The 16,329-nt window shown below is 39.4% G+C and overlaps 2 protein-coding genes across 7 annotated transcripts in view; both read left to right on the forward strand.

Annotated features, from left to right (window-relative positions):
* The window catches only part of PPP1CB (protein phosphatase 1 catalytic subunit beta), a 30,328-nt gene extending 26,943 nt beyond the window's left edge, over nt 1–3,385 (forward strand). For both annotated transcript variants that reach the window (XM_072856732.1, XM_072856733.1), the window contains exons 7-8: nt 855–989; nt 1,623–3,385. In XM_072856732.1, the coding sequence (XP_072712833.1) occupies nt 855–989; nt 1,623–1,727 (240 nt within the window). In that variant the 3' untranslated portion in view covers nt 1,728–3,385. The remainder of the gene's footprint in view (nt 1–854; nt 990–1,622) is intronic.
* A 489-nt stretch (nt 3,386–3,874) lies between these two features.
* Nucleotides 3,875–16,329, forward strand: part of LOC140649477 (uncharacterized) — a 69,580-nt gene continuing 57,125 nt past the window's right edge. For all 5 annotated transcript variants that reach the window (XM_072856734.1, XM_072856739.1, XM_072856735.1 and 2 more), the window contains exons 1-9: nt 3,875–3,921; nt 5,132–5,240; nt 5,377–5,452; nt 6,540–6,689; nt 9,699–10,019; nt 10,499–10,626; nt 11,056–11,179; nt 13,204–13,481; nt 14,087–14,166. The gene's annotated coding sequence lies outside the window, so the exon portion shown is untranslated. The remainder of the gene's footprint in view (nt 3,922–5,131; nt 5,241–5,376; nt 5,453–6,539; nt 6,690–9,698; nt 10,020–10,498; nt 10,627–11,055; nt 11,180–13,203; nt 13,482–14,086; nt 14,167–16,329) is intronic.

A 16,329-nucleotide genomic window follows, 5' to 3' on the forward strand; every position in this document is an offset into this window, starting at 1 on the left:
TCTCCTGCTGTGAAACAAAAATAGGCTTTTTATTCTGTGTCACTGTTAGGCTTGGGTATACTACCAGAACACTTAAATATTTCTCCTTGCAATTTTACTGCTAAAACATTAGAGAAGATTAGCCAGTGTGTGGAATGGATATTAAGATTTCAACTGCTGATCAAGATAGCTACCAATTTCCTGTATTCATGTAGTAACTTCAGTTCTTTATAAAAGAAGTGTGACATCTTTTAAAAGACCACGGTGATTAGACCAAAGTGAGCAGTTGGTGTACTTGTTTCACTACATTGTAAGTTTTGGGGAAGAGGGAGCATCCTTACCTGATGCATCATACTACTTGCACTATTTTAAAGGTGAATTATGCTCTTGGAGAAAATAGGGCAGAACCACTTTGCTTTTAGAGCATCAAAATTATTAAAAAGTCTACACTTGGTTTGTACAATCAACACCAGTGTAAGTGAAACTTAACGGTTACAGTTGCAATTAAGATGGTATTCAAACCTTGTGTACTCTGAACTAATAGGTCAAACATCCGAATTCTGTGTATAAACCATAAAATGCTGGTAATCCTTAAACTGGCAGTGCCTAATCGGCCTTCAAGTATGAAGACATGGAACAGTCAAGCTGATGCATGTTTAACATTGGAAGTGTCAGACAGGTTGAGCTACCTGATTTGGCATTCAGTGTCCAAATAAGACAAAATGACTGAACCTGTCCTGTCTGAAAGCCAAGACATAAAATACCTTTTTGAAGAGTTCTTGTCATCTCTTTAATATAAGTCCTATTTGCCTCAAGACTGGCTTTTTTCTTTTAAAAAAAAAAGTGAGCTGTATTGATTTCTCTGGTGTTGACAGGTGGTTGAAGATGGATATGAATTCTTTGCTAAACGGCAGTTGGTCACCCTATTCTCAGCTCCAAATTATTGTGGAGAGTTTGACAATGCAGGGGGCATGATGAGCGTGGATGAAACTCTGATGTGTTCCTTTCAGGTATGATATATTTGTATATTAAGTATTCCTTTGGGTGTTGGGCTGTATGGACTGAGTTAGTCTGCTTGTTGACATGCTTATGGTTAGTCTAGGGTAATAGACCTGAGCTACAAAAAGGACTGCACAGCCACTCTGGTGTCTGTGGACAATTAGAACTGCAAACCACCTGCTCTCCAGAGAACTGTGTGGGATTTGCTGTTTTCCAAACTCCTGCATATTAAGTTATTCCCTCTATTCAGATGCTTATTACAAAGTTTAATTGGGTGATTCTTTTTAGTCATACCTAGTGATCGGAGTACCTAATTATGCAGACTAATGAACTGTTGGGACCCTTTTAATGTGGTTACTCTGATCAGATTTTAATCCCTACTCATGCTTGGATAAGTTTTCAGCCCCTTTTCTTTCTCCTTTCCACCCCAACATAGTGGTAGAACTAGAAGGATTTAGAAGTAGTATTACTGTTGTATGTAGGATTAAGAAATTTGTAGGATTGTGATGTGATTTCTTTCCCACACACACACACACCCCGTCACCCCTCTTGTTCCTGCTGAATGAGGCTTCATGTTGGCTTAACAGTATTTGAAATGTTTGTAGCTGTCACTGACTCAAAAGAACTTCTTTATTTTCTCTAAGATATTGAAACCATCTGAAAAGAAAGCCAAGTACCAGTATGGTGGACTGAATTCTGGGCGTCCAGTCACTCCACCTCGCACAGCTAATCCACCGAAGAAGAGGTGAAGAAAGGAATAATGTAGAAACACCATCAGATCTGTCAAGGACAAAACTCCATATTACAGTATATAATAAGTGTGCACTGTAAAACCATCCAGCCATTTGACACCCTTTATGATGTCACACGTTTAACTTAAAGAGACGGGTAAAGGATCTTTATTAATTTTTTCTAGTAGAAAGATGTGCGACACTGTATTGTAACAAGTATAGCTCCAAGTTCTAATATCCAGCATAGAGTAAAAAAAGTATTAGGAAGAAACTATTGCAACTACATATTCACATTTACCACGGTTTTTAAAGTTGACCAACATCCCAGTTAAAACTTGATGTAATAGTTAAACCAGATGAGAGCATGATGTTCCATTTGTGTAATGTGGTCTTATTGTTGCTTGATTGCTTTTACTTTTGGTTATTTTGTAGCTAGAATGATGCGAATATGGTATCTAGTCTTATTTCCCAGCTCTCTCTCTGAAATTGAAATAAGGAAGGGGCTTTTTAGAACAGCCATTGATCTCTTATCCTCCCCCTAGTCCCCTGTTGTTCATAATAATGCCGCCCAAATGTGTGCCCCATTATAATGCAAAGTTTATAGTATGGTAGTGATTAAAAGGCAAACTAAGTCCAAAATGCCCAGACTGGACAGCTTGACAGCCAAGACAAATTGAGACAGAAAAACCTGTCTTGACGTTTTAACTTAAACTGCCACACAATGAATTTGTGCACTACACTATTTTAAATTATTGACGTTACACTGTGCTATGGCACTTCATTTAACTTAGATAGGACAAAAATGGTATTGCCTATTAGTTGGTAACTTGATTATGTGGTACCTTGGCTTTAGTTTTATTAGCATGAAACACCTTTGGCATGCTTAGCTTCCAGGTAACTCCCTACCTGCATCAAAATTCATCTTACATAGTTCCACAGAACATGAAGATCCTTATTTGCTAAGCCTTTGAAAGCTGACATTCTTTTTCATAAGGGGGTGTGTTTCAGTTGGATGTTCATCAATGGACAATAGGCTAGCTGACGAGTGGTGAGCTGAAACTGCTATATGAGTGTCCAACGTGATTATAAGGCTTATGTCACTAAAGATTATATCCTTTGGATTTTCATGATCAAATTTCATACTATTGTATAGACTTCTGCTTTGTAGTGTACTATAGTAGCAATAATTTCTGTACATGATCAAGAGTTATGCAGTATTTCTTTTCAGTTCTGTCCTTTCTTAAGAGTTAACATTGGCAAATGGCAAGATACAGAGAAGATACAAAATTTATAGTAGGATAAATGAAAGGCACAGATTTGTGATGCTTTAGAATGCAATACTTATTGGATATAACTACAAAAGCTTTTACTGAATATTATCAAAATTGTAAGATTCTTTGGGGGAAGGCTTCAGATTTATACCCTTCTAAATGTGCATCAGTAGATGTAAAACTCTTGACTTCAGTATTGTCTTTGAAAATGTTAAATTGAGGATTCTGGTAACTTAGGTTTTATGAACTGGCACATTATATAATGCAAGAGATATATTGATTTCTGACACAGTGAGCAAGTTCTTTAAAATGGATTTAAGTCTCTTTTCTAATTCCATTTTGTTTTAAATGCATATTTTAAATGTAGGTTTTTTCATTTAGTAAAAGTTGTCTAATTCATTTGAATGAAGTCTGACTGGTTATTTTAACATACCTTACTGTTACTCAAGAAGTGTGGAGTTCGTTGTTTGTTTTTAAAAAAAAGACATGCTTACAGTGTGTGTGTATATATATATATCTGTTTTATATCGGATTGGTCTGTGGTTTTGATCAATGGTTTAATTTACCCCACCTTGAAGCAAGCACCAGAATTTCAATACATAGAATAAAATGTAGATGTCTTCTGATATTGTTCCAAGACACTTGTTATTGGAAGTCAGTGATGAGAGCCATATAAGTGAGAGTAACTTCAGTTTGTGACAAGGTAATTGATGAAATCTATTCTGTAAGCCTTGACAGGGTAACTTCCTGCTCTAAGTCATTCCTTACTTGAGGTTTAGTTTTACAAGTTTTGAAAATGCTGGGGTTTACCAAGTGCCAGCCTGTTACAAGAAGCATGCTGTTACCAAACATCTGGATTAACACTTTCCCATTTTCTTCCTTAGTTTCTGGAACAATGTCTTCTGTATCATGAAATGTCCAGGTGTAAAGCTGTATGTTATGTGAGTACCTAACATGCTCGCTTGTATTACAGATGCTATGTCAAAAGGAAAATAAAGTCTTCAGGCCTTCTTATGTGTCCTAAAGAAATAGGAAATTCTTAGTTTATTTTATGGCACTAGAAAGCCAGATCTGGTGGTGGTGTTCTGAAGAATTGCTCTCTTTAGATAGCAGCGATCACTTGCAAAGGATTTGAGTGCTGTTTTGACTTCTGTGGAGTTGGGATGTCTGCTAACATCAGTCATCATCCTATATTGGCAAAAAAATACATTATTTAATAACTTTACTCCTACAGGTATGATTGATATTCCATACTAGAAGGAAGTCAGGAGCATCAGATACATAACAGAACTTGCCATACCACTTCAGCTTATGTTTACAATGTTAATATAGATCTTTAGTATTTTTACTATTGTCCGTTGTGGAAGAGGTAGAAAAGAGAACCTGAATGTAATTATACTCAGATAAAATTAACTTTCTTCCATGGAAATTGCTAGTGGTCTAATTGCTAATAAGTTTTTTCCATGTAAACATCTTGTCCATACAAGCCTAAAATGCTGCTAAATAGCACAGTGTTAGTGTGCTGGGAAGTAACAGGAGGATTCTCAAATGAGCTGTTAAGAAGCATATAAAACATTACACCATTTGAGGGATATTTTTGCATGTTCTCCCCCCCACCCCCTTTTATCTGACAGTAATATCCATTCCTGATTTCATTATAGAGTGCAACATGGCACATAACCTCTTGTCTTGTTCCTTTTTGGTTGACAGGCATTTTGTGATTCCTAAACACTAGAGAAATACCTGCTTTAATCTAATTTAAAATATTGCTGCAAGGAGCGCTGCTTTGGTTTCTTTTGTGTTGACTGATACAAGATTCTTGTTTTACCTCACTTTTTTTTGTATGCTTCATAGTGATCAGTGTTTTCTATGCATGGAGTATTCATAATTGTTTGCTGTTTTAAAGGAGGGAAAAAATAGTGTTTCATACAGTTGTGGTTATTGTGCTGCTCTGATACCTTGACCACTATTTCTCTTTAGACTTGTTCATACTGATCTGATATATTTCCAAAAAATACTGTAGAAATAGATTCACTGAAAACACTGTAATGGGTCTTATACTAGTGGATTGTATTCAGTTTGCTATGTCTGGACACATAGAAGTACTTGTGGCCACTGAAGTCTGAGTTTGTCTTTTTGCTTCTAACTTAGTGTGATTAACTGCAAGTGTACTGCTGCTAGGTGTCAACAAGCTTCACGATCCTGTTACGAAGATAGTTTGCATTTGTACTGTATTCTCTGTTCAGAGAGAAGCTAATAGGTACGTATGACACAGCTCGTAGTATCCCAGTGCAGTGCATTGTGCACTTACTTGCCTGAGAAACTCCAGTGGAAATTCTTCGGATCTGTGGAAGGAAGATGCTTTTATTGTTAATAGCCTCCATCCCTGTTTTAAGGTTGTTTGAAGATAAAGATTCTCTCTGCTGTGTTTCTGCCAGAAGATGATAGAAGTAGGAGCTGATGAGCAGCAAGGTATCTTTTATATGAGGAAGTGTTCTTGTCTGTGGCTTACCTTTTGATAAGTCCAAGAGGATATTGCCATCATGCCGTGGAAGCTGTCAGATTAAGTAACTGGAGCTGTATGTGGTTAGTTTGAGGTTGGCAAACACATTTTTTGCTCTGTAGTAATGGAAATATAAAAGGCACTACTGCTAGCAAATATGGTTGAATTGAAGGTGACCTGAGAGTAACTGTTTTGGATAGCTGGACTTTGCAGAATATGTAGATGACAAACACAAATATCCCATGCGTGGCTTTTGCTGTAAAGCTCAAAGGTTAACAGAAAAGGGTACCTGCTTTGTAGAGGCTTATGTAGATAATAGCTGTAAAAACCTAGCCTTTAACCAGGTGTTGAATTTCTTCCTGGCAAACCGTCAATATTGTATCCATGGCTGGTGTTTCTGGAACTTTCCTTGCTGTCAGGTTTGGAGATGAAGACACTGTATACAAACCTGACAGGTAACATTACAGCTTAGCAAAGAGCAGAGGTGAAGTGATACTGTCAATATTGTATTGCTTTTGAACTCGTCTTGAGTTGTAACTTGACTCATGATTGGCATCTGTCTGCTTTGTAATGTACATGAGGATAAATGTGGATATTAGGCTTCAAATTAACTGGTGAAAAAGTAAGGGCAAGAGAATGTCTCCTTAAGCTGGAGCAGAGATGACTACAGCACAGTCAAATGTCTGTGTCTCTGAGTCCACATGAGCTAATAATATGCTTTAGAGAGCAGTGTGGTTTTTAATACAAAACAGGGTTGCGACGAAGTTCATGTTCTGGTGTATATTTAAATTCCAGTTCTTCGTGTGTATGTGAAGAGCCGTGGACTGTCACAAGAATTGCACACTAAGCACATAGTCATTCTTGTCAATAAAAAGGAACTCAATGAATCAGTGCCAGGCTTGGGATATTTAGGCATAGCCCTGGATATTTTTTTCTCTGCTGTCATCTGTTTGCTTCTGCTAATTAGCAGTAGCAGTTTTCAAGCTTGCTCTCAGTGCAGCTGTATACTTTTTTCCTCCTGGATCATACATTGATTTTGCTTGCTTTGTTCCAAAGGTTGATCAAGGTTTTGATGACAGCATCTAACCAGGTGGCTGCTTGCAACTCATGGGCTTATAACCAAGCGTTCTCACTGCATGTATCAGATGATCAAAGCTGAAGGAACCTCAGGCCATGTTGGACTGAACACTGGAAAACCATGCGACAGTAAGTCAGTGTTGGGACAGTAAATTACTAAGATAAGACACAAGTTTGGGTACTGTGTGTTATAGGTCTGCCAGGTTCTTGTCTTCCATGGATTTCTGGAACTGGTAGTGCCTGAACATCTTCCTTGCAAGTCCCTTGAGTTGTTGGGAAACCAGCAAAGCTGTCTGGTTACTTGTTCTGTATCTTAGTGTGCCTTGTTAAAATAAATAATAATGATGTCAACGTGTTAATTGGTAATAAGGACAAAATTTCATTGTTTCCCAGTGTCCTGTTTGAACTCATATTAATCTCTGCACCTGTATGTCCCAAGAAATGAGAATTTAAAAACATAATTCAAAATACCCATTTGCCACAAGCCCTTGCCAATACATGGCTATAGTAATCTTTTCCAAGGAAAACTTACTGCTTCCTGAAGCAGTCAGAACAGGTGGAACTTTAAACAGAGTATATGCACTGCATGTGGCGTAGCACAGCCCCGTTCTCCTGGGTTCTGCTGCTTTAGTTAACAGAATCTGCAGCCCAAGCTTCCTGTTTAGCCTACTGCAGACTCAGTCTTAGAAGCAACAATATCAGAAAGCAGTTGCTAACTAGGTCCAGCTGCTAACAAAGACCAGCAAAAGCTATTCTGTATCTTGAGGTGGAGTTTTAAGCTTTATGTTAAAGATGAGGAAAGCTCCCAGGCAGAGCTCTAGAAACAAGCACCACTTGAAAATCCTCTTGAAATATAATAGACGTGCCCAGATGTTAGGTTTCAGTGTTTTAACTTAACCTGAGTTACTGTTAAATGGAGGAAGTAAAGCAAATAGGCAGGATTACAGTTTTTCTACTCTCTTACAGATAGCTGATATTCAAAAATAGTAAATTATATTTGCAGAGAGCAAAATAATTAAGTTACTGATTTTCCCCTTGGTAGAGAGTTCTGCGTGTTCCTGTTGCTTTAAAGGTTTGAATCTTCATGGTGCAAGAGAGAATGTTGTAGATTGATCCAAATAACTATTGAAAAGGCTTAGCCAGAAAAAAACTGGCATCTTGTGGACAAACTGGTGCAGCTCATGACATGAAGCAGAGGAGCGTACAACATTGAATACAGAGGACAACCTTGGCGAGTAAATATATTCCAATGTAATGTTTTTCTCCATCGCTTTGCTTTGAAGTCCCAACAAATGTGCCATAATGTGAAAATAGTTACAAGTATTTCACATTGTTCCTTCTGGCTACTTCGTAGCAGTATTTCTACGGTTCCTTGTATAAGTCCTTCATTGTCCTGTTGAATTTCTGGGCATGTATAAATTAGTAATTTTCCACTAGCTACCCCAGAACATTTTACATTTCTATTTCAGGTCGCTATTCCTGAGTGGCTTCTTGCACCTTCCACAAAGTTAGAACATGTATCATTTCTGTGAAATGGAGGGAGAGGGAACATGTTATGAGAATTACATTTTAATGGATATCTTAACTGCACTGTAATTGTCTAGTTTCCAGGAGGCTGGGTTAAGAGGATGAGCTGTAAGACTTAGGCCCCATTCTTTTGAAGCAATGATGGAGAACAAACACCTTAATTCTTTCCTACTCCAGGCTGTTACCTAAAGGTCCAACAGCAAACTGACATGCTTGTCTTAGAGGCTTTTGCCTTGCCTTTACCACCTAGAGTAAGAAGACACATTCTTTTCCTCGGTCTGTCTTGTTTATACTAATGCTATACAAGAATATAACACAGTTACTTAATGAAAAAGACCCAGTCTGGTTGACATAATAGTTTTCTTCACGTTAGAATTGGTCTAGCATGCAGATGCCATCTGGTGGTGGAAGGCCAGTGGATGAAAAGCTATTACTGCAGAACTGGCATTTTATTGCTAGTATGGTTAGTCTGATGTGGCAACTGTATCCCTTTATCAGTACTGAAATATATCCATAGTGCATGGCTTCATAATAACTCAGAACTTGCTGCATTGAAACTAGGCTTACCTCAGTTAGATGTACAAATTTATTTCCCTTAAATTTGGCAGACTTCATGAGGTCTCTGAAAATTATCTGAGTGTTCTGAAGGAAAAGAAAAAAATCAGAGCTGCCATAGAAAAGTTAGGCTTTGTCTTAGGCAAAGGTTTCCAGGTTTCTTCCCTACTCTGGATTCTTCTGTTCCCAAGTCTAACCAAGTAAGGTGGGATTCTTTGTATAAATTTCCAGTGATTGGAGGAGAACTGGTGGAAAATATGTAAGAAAGTATGTTTAGGTCTGGTATAAACCAATATAACTACCTAGAAAGAAAAACAAACAAAAAAAATTGGTTGTGGCTTAGGTGTGGAGAACTAATTGGGGGATGCTGTCACAATAGGGCTGGTATTAAATCTGAGTACCTTATTTACCCAAATATTACATAATTTGTGTTGCTTTTAATTAAGCAGTTCTTTCTCTGCTCCACCTGTGGGCTTGGTATCACAGGCATATACTGTTGAAAAGAGGTTTGTAGAGTTTAGACCTCATTTGAGGGAATCGCTGTATCTACACTAGTGTTAGTTTGGAGCAGTCGTGTTTTTGAAGTGAATCCTCCTGATTGTCCTCATGTACTGGTTTGGACTGCAGAGCTCATGCTGTTGTATGCAAATTAGATCTTTCGGTTTGGTTTCATGCAAAAGAAATTTGTTCCTAGTGTATGCCCATAGTGTCAATGATCCAAACTACTGAATGGGCCGTACCACTGTGAAGTCCCCCAGCAAAGGTGGGTGACACTTGGGTGCACTGATAGATAGAATGTAATCAAAACATGAAGAGTTTATGTGACACTGCAGTGCTTCCCGTGCTGTGTAAAGTTAAACTGGCATCTGCACTTTGGATATTGTCGAGAATCACGCTGAATTCTGTTGTTCTATTGTTCCACAGTCTACCCAACACTTTCCTCAGTATTCTTTCTATTCTTTGTTGTACTTTCTGTCACTCTGACTTTTTTTTTACTGTCTCTCTTTTCTGACTGCTTCTCTACCTAATGGTGGCAAGGTCTCTTTGGCTTCCCAGGTGTTCCAGTCTGGTGACACTTTATGCTGCAAGGAAATACTCCTTTTCAATCTGTTGTGAGAGGGCTGAAATCCTTGGTGGCTGGATAACCTAGTACCAGTAGAAGGAGGCTGTGTATCTCAATAGTCACTGACTACCAGAAGACCAGCAATTGGGGTGTACAGTTCAAGAAGAAGTCTTGGAAGAAGTCTTCTTGAAGACCAGGGCAACAACCAGATTTTGAGGTGTCATAGCATGTGTCCTTACTACAGTGGTACTGAAGAGGTCTCTTTGGAAGCGCATGCAGCCTCCTGTGCTTGTAGCAACTGAGATTCAACTCAGGTGAATGTACTGCTTTCCTATCCATGTTGTTAGGGTGGAGGGGGAGGACAGGCATGCAAGGATTCAGGTGGAACTAGGGCATGGGTCCAAGTGTGTGGAGAGGCAGTGAGTTGCTAGTCTGAGCAGGAGGGCTGGTTTAGGCCTTTAAAAGCAATTCCATATGGCTGTGAGCTGTAGGAGAAATCTACCATGAAACAATTCTGTCTCAAAGTGCTGGTTTCCTGCCATGTGAGGTACGTCCACAGAACTAAGCAAACTGCACACAAGGATAATGTGCTTGTGTAACCTTCCTCAACTTCCAAGAGGCAATATAGCCTCTTCGCCTTCATAAATGCTGTAGGGTATGAGCTAATGACACTACACACAACCCTGTGAACAGTAGCCATGACAAATATTGGTTGAGGTGTCAGTTTACTTAGAATGAAAGGCAGTTGCCTGCTGACACTGCAGTAATGTTTTTTTCCCCCTCCACATTCCAGCAAGCCTGAAGGGTTTCATGGCTGCCCTTCCTTAGTCAGGCCCAGGGAGCAGCAGCATGAAGTTTGCCCTAGAGGAGATGCCTCATACTGCTGTGTGGTCACTTCAGGATCAGAGGCTTGGATGTCAGGTACAGAGCTGCTATTTCAGTAGGCAGTGTGCAGTTGTGGATTGATTGTGAGCCAAGTGCTCCCAGGGTGGCAGGAGAAAAAGGATGTGTTGTCCTGCTTCCTGGCATGATTTTGTTCCAAATATATAGCAGTCTAGTGGGAGGCAGACAAGCTTGTGTGTCACAAGAATGTCAGCTGGTTGGTTACTAAGGGGAGGCCATGCTGGAAGCTGTGCTCATCACAACTGTGGTGTAAGGCAAAAGTGAGAAGGGACTATAGAAGGAAGAGCTTGGAGACAGCCATGGTGGGAGTTACCTAGAACTTGTAGCAGGTGTGACAGCAGTTCTTGGGCAGCTTGCTTGCCAGACTTATTAAAGCTCAGGAGCAGGAGACTCTGGGAAGGTGGTGGGAAGACCAATATCTTCAGGAGGCATTTGATTTCCTTCCAGAGTTCCCACATCACGCTCTTTGGTATGGGCCAATTGCAGGAAGAAAGGAAGGCGAAGGTCAGCTTGATTCTTCTAGCAGCTTTCATACACCTCTGGTCATCAGATACACTGTCCACTCACGTAGGTGAGCATGAGGTAATGTGGCATGGAAGCAGACTGTATAGAGTGCTTACTGGTCCTCTAGCCTTCCTCAGAACTGGCGGTGTGATACTTGCCCCTTTGGTTAGGTCACACTGATAAGTTTTTGGGTTATTAGTCCCTAGTGGGCCATGTTGAAGCCCTAGGAGAAGTTTGTTTTGGCCCACTCATTCCTATCTCTTTCCTATCCATGAAGTTCTAGGCCCCACTGGGCTGGCTCCCCCAGGGCCCTGTCTCTGCTCATCCACATAGGGATTATGGGCCACTTATCAGGGAATACAGTTGTTTGGACACCTTTGCTGAGCCATTCCAGTTCAATCAGGTCAAGTGTTCTGACCACTCAAATTTTGGGGTTTCCACCTCAAATTACCTGACTTGTGGTTTCCTAGGGTACAGACTGAGCCATGTAAAGCTGGAAGGGTCTGATAACTCTGAAAAGGGTGCTTCAGCAAAGACTGGGCTCAGAATAAATGGATGCCTTCAGCCTTCTGCTGAATTATTGGTTCAAACATCCACATTGGATGAGTAGCATGTATCTGTTTTGGTTATAAAATATATGTTCAGCTCTTATAGTAGTGTCTGGCAGTTGAGAACAAATAATGGCTTATGCCCTCAGGGCTCTGTGATGTTGACCTGAAGCTATGAAGCAGGCTGGGAGGAAATGGAGAAGCTCTGAAGCTTGTGGCCAGCTTGTGGAGACAGGATTGAGCCTATCTTGTTGGGCATCTCTGGGAATCATGCAAGAGCTTGACAGTCACATACTTGTACCTGTCAGGCATGAGTTGGTTCCCATACAGTGCTGCATATTCTTTTTTTAGCTGGTAATAGAGAAATTTTAATGGCAGTAAGTATTTTTGCACTCAGATGAACTGCTGTCTCTCCCTTTAAAAAAAAACCAAACAGTACTAGATACAGAAGGTTGTGTCTGAATTATCAAAATGGCCAGGAGGTGGCATCAGTGTACCACAAATAAGCATTTGCGTATCAAAGTGGCACTTAAAGGAGATGGGTTCACTATGAACCGTTTTTTCAGTGCTTGCTTAGTCACTCATGTCTGTCCAAGTAGGCTTTGTTACATAGGTGAAGTGCAGTATTTTTATGTTACTTATCGAAATCAAGAACTAATTATCTGCAGGCAGTTCTGGTCAGGTGATTTTTTTTTAGGGTGATTGGATGCGTTTATTTTTGTACACAATTACTCAAACTGTATTTGTGGGGTTACCAATTTATGCACGTAGGTTTCTTATAAGTCGCTGATCTCCTCAGTCGCTGGTTTTAGTGTCCTAGTCTTCAAACTGAAGAAAACTTGAGTGACTGAAGTTTATAATGTTAAAACTTTATGAACAAGAAATGTTTGCTCTACGCTGCAAATATAATGCATTCCTATCCCCCTTTCGTGTTAAAGTAGTCTGTAATCCACAAGTATCCAAGCAATAAATCTGCCTCTCAATCTTTTAAGGTCGATAAGTATCATGGTAGAAAACAGAAATATCAAAGGACTTTCTGACAATAGAATGAAGATGCGAGAGCTCCTGACGCAGGCCTGCAGTCAGGGTTAGATTCCTACTTAAAGACAGTAATTAATGTGTCCTGTGTACAATACTGCCAGCGCTGGCCACCATTTCCTAATAAAAGGTGCTATTTTTTTGCTTGGAACTCTTCCAAAACTTTGGTTCTTCCTCAGTCCTTGTTTTATCCTGATTGCTTTTTTATTTCTTCCTTCATTTTAACCTTTTCAAATAATGAGCAATAAGAAAAAACGTTTTCTCCATTCATATCGGAGACACTGCTTTGTTCTTGTGGTTTTGCTGACCCACAAATAACACTTTGAAGCAGGAGCTGAAGGAAACACTGCAATCCCTCCTTCACAATGGTGGTGTCATATTGACAGTAGCACTGACCTACTGCAGGATTAGCGTGCAATTGTTGGCTGCTCATCTTCCTACGCCGATTGCTGCTAGCTGTTAACCTCTTCTGTTTGTACTTTGAACTGATGCCTGCATTTCTTAGAATCAGTTCAACAGAGAAAGAAGCAGTACCATTGTGAGACAAGAAAAAAATCATGATCCTTGCTCAGCTTTATTACTAGCACATACCAGAGGATGACCTGTGCTCTGCTGGGATGGCTGTTTGGTATGCTGCAGTGATCTTGCATGTGGCTTTGAGAGATGATTTCTACAAAGATGGGGGACGAAAGCATCTGTCTGCATTCTTCTTGGAGCCATTTGTTGGTATCCTGTGGCTGCTAGCAGCTGTGGAAGATCCCATATCAACATGTTGTCTATGAGGTATGAGTTGGACTCCTGAAACTTCACGAGATGCTTCTTGCTGTTCCTGTTAACAAACTTCAAGTGACTGTAATTCTCTAAAACATAGTTTTGCATTTGTTTTGCATATGTCCCCATTTCTTAGAAAAGCAGCATGTATAAATGAATTTACATGGCATTACCCTGTGATATTAAGTCATTGTACATCTGTCCATGTAGAAGATAGCACAGATTGCCCTGTACAACTTATGAGAGAAACAAGAACTTCAAAGGGGAGAGCACTGGAATGATACACATGCTTCTTTGAAACAGGCATCTGAGCCTACTGCTAGCTTTTACTGAAAACCATTCAAAACTCCGCTCTGAAATAACACTTAAGTCTATTGTTTTTATAAATTTCCCTGTAGGAAAAACAAAAGTGGTGTGCTGTAGTTGATACTTACCTCTTGTTTCAGTAAGGCTGACTTTTTTTGCAAGAAAATTGTCCACATATGACTTCAACCAGCTTTAGTATTTCCATTCTGGAAGTATTAAGCACTGTAAGCCCAGTGGGAAATAAGCTGCTTGTGTAGTTCCTTACCCACTTATGGTGGTCTTTTTTATTTTTATGTATCCACTTTCTCCAGCCTGAAAATCTGCCTGTATGTCTATTACCTCTGCTCCATGTTTATTAGTTTGTGGCTTCTGCTGACATCCCTTTTTACAGGTAGGTGTGTATGTGTGTATATAGACATTTTCAAATATATCTTCTGACTCCTTTCTTTGGAGTGAAGATTGGGGTGGCCAGTTTGAGAGTCAGTCACCCCTGAATCCCACTAGACACCCAAGCTCATGAAAAACAAAGTTAAAAGAAGCAGTTTAATTGCAGCAGTGTAAGGTAAAGGTAACTTACCCTGCTGAGGTGTTTGCATGTTTTATGCTGCTTTAGCAAGTGTTTTACTGGTATCCAGGCTACCTATTTTAAAGTTACTCAGCTGGAGGTGGTTATGATTGGTAATGTTGTTTTATAAACAGTACAACTGGGTGTGAACAACTCCTAGAACAAATACATCTTTGAAATTTGTGATGCTGCTGGCCAAAAGAGCAGATGCAAAGTGGCCTTTCATACGGAGTTAAAGGGATATGCCTTTACTCACTTAAATTTGAGGTGTAATAATTTAGGAAAATAGCATATAAAAGTTTCTGTTGCTGCCTAAAAGGAATTCTTCAGTAGAGTTTGTAATCTGTAGCAAAAATATTGACAGAATTTATATCAGGTCTCTTTCTCCATTCTCCACCAAGAAAGACTTAATCTGGCAAAATGCTGACCTCTTCTACTAACAATTAGTATTTCCCAAGAATTTGGTGTCCTACAGAAACAGTCACTTCTATAAGAACATCTGGAAACAGAGAAAACATGGCTGTTTTCAGTGGCAGGTCATCTGTATATCAAACACTCTTTTCTTCCTCCTGGGGTGATGTTCTTATTGAGCCGCAAGGATTAAGCCACAAGCCTAAACGCCTAAATAGTTCAGTCTATGTATCCTGAACCTAGCACATTTCTAAACCTCCTTGACTTCCTCTTCCAAAGAGTTGAACTCTAAGATGTTAACACCTCATGCTTCTATTTTAACAGTTCACACCCTATTTATGATGTGGGGTAATGCAAGACTGTTCTTTTTTAAGAACTCCAAACTGTCATAGACTAGACCATTAGCTGCAGTCACACACCATCTGTTGTTGCCTCTTGGGCATACAAGCATGTTCCTGAATATACCCTGTGTCAATATCCCATGTATGATAGGTAGAGAGATTTAACTATTTGTTGACAAAGCATAAGTGAATTGATTTTTTTTTTAAGCAAGTGATATCTTTTATTAGGAGGAGATTTCCCTGTATCACATGCTACTTTAACTCAAACTATTACTGTCATAGCAGATATTTCAGAGAAAAAAATTGTAATTTGTCAGGCATATTAAATGTTCATTGATTTCAAAATCATAAAACTTTCACATACTTACAGAATATAGCTGTATCCACAACCAATATATTTCTGTAGTTATTGACTCTCTTGAAATGCTATTTCACTAATAAGAGCAAATGTTGTTCCATAAAAAGCAAGGAGCTTATGTTGATCCCTGTAACTACTTTTTAAGCAGATGGAACATATATGTCCAGCGCATTTCAGAAGCCCCAGGCACAGCAGTCTTGCAGTTAGGAGGAATCAGTTTCACTTCCATGAAAAGGAATGGCAGTAAAGATAAGTTGTGAATGCTTCTTGATCCGTACCACACAGCAAGTGTACTGTTGAAGGGACAGGGAAAGCCTTGGAAAAAGTAGCTAAATAGAAATGAATGCACAAAGTGCCCCAGGCACTGAAAAATGCTCATTTTCAATGTTAACCATTCCCAGTGTGAAGCTTTCAGTGCTGTGATGGTTGTATTTTGAGGCAGACCAGCCTAGTGAGTCAGCTTTCTGGCCAGAATCCTGCATGGATCATTAACAAGTAGCATCCAAAAAAACAGGAGGGCAGAGGTTCCTTTTCACACTGTACAAAAGCCCTCTATTTGGGCTCAAGGTTTATCTACTACTGCATGGGATCAACCTTTTATTGAACATAAAAGTCTCATTTGAAGCTTGTCTGATGATTAATATCTGCAAACTGTCTTTTATTGGATCCCAACAAAAAGCCTGTCAGGTCATGTATTCATTGAAGCATGACAAACAACTGTGTTTTTTTTCTCATGGATGATGGCAAAAAAGCAACATTTTAAAGGGCTACAGTTGCTAATGTGGAATGAAACTAAAAGATAGGATCTGGATTCCTTTCTTTGGCTTGTACTTTATCATCGGGATTTCTGAAAGCAGCTGGAACTTCTGCTAAAGAGAA

The sequence above is a fragment of the Ciconia boyciana genome, chromosome 3, assembly GCF_034638445.1.
Source record: "Ciconia boyciana chromosome 3, ASM3463844v1, whole genome shotgun sequence".
In the NCBI taxonomy this organism is placed as follows: domain Eukaryota; kingdom Metazoa; phylum Chordata; class Aves; order Ciconiiformes; family Ciconiidae; genus Ciconia; species Ciconia boyciana.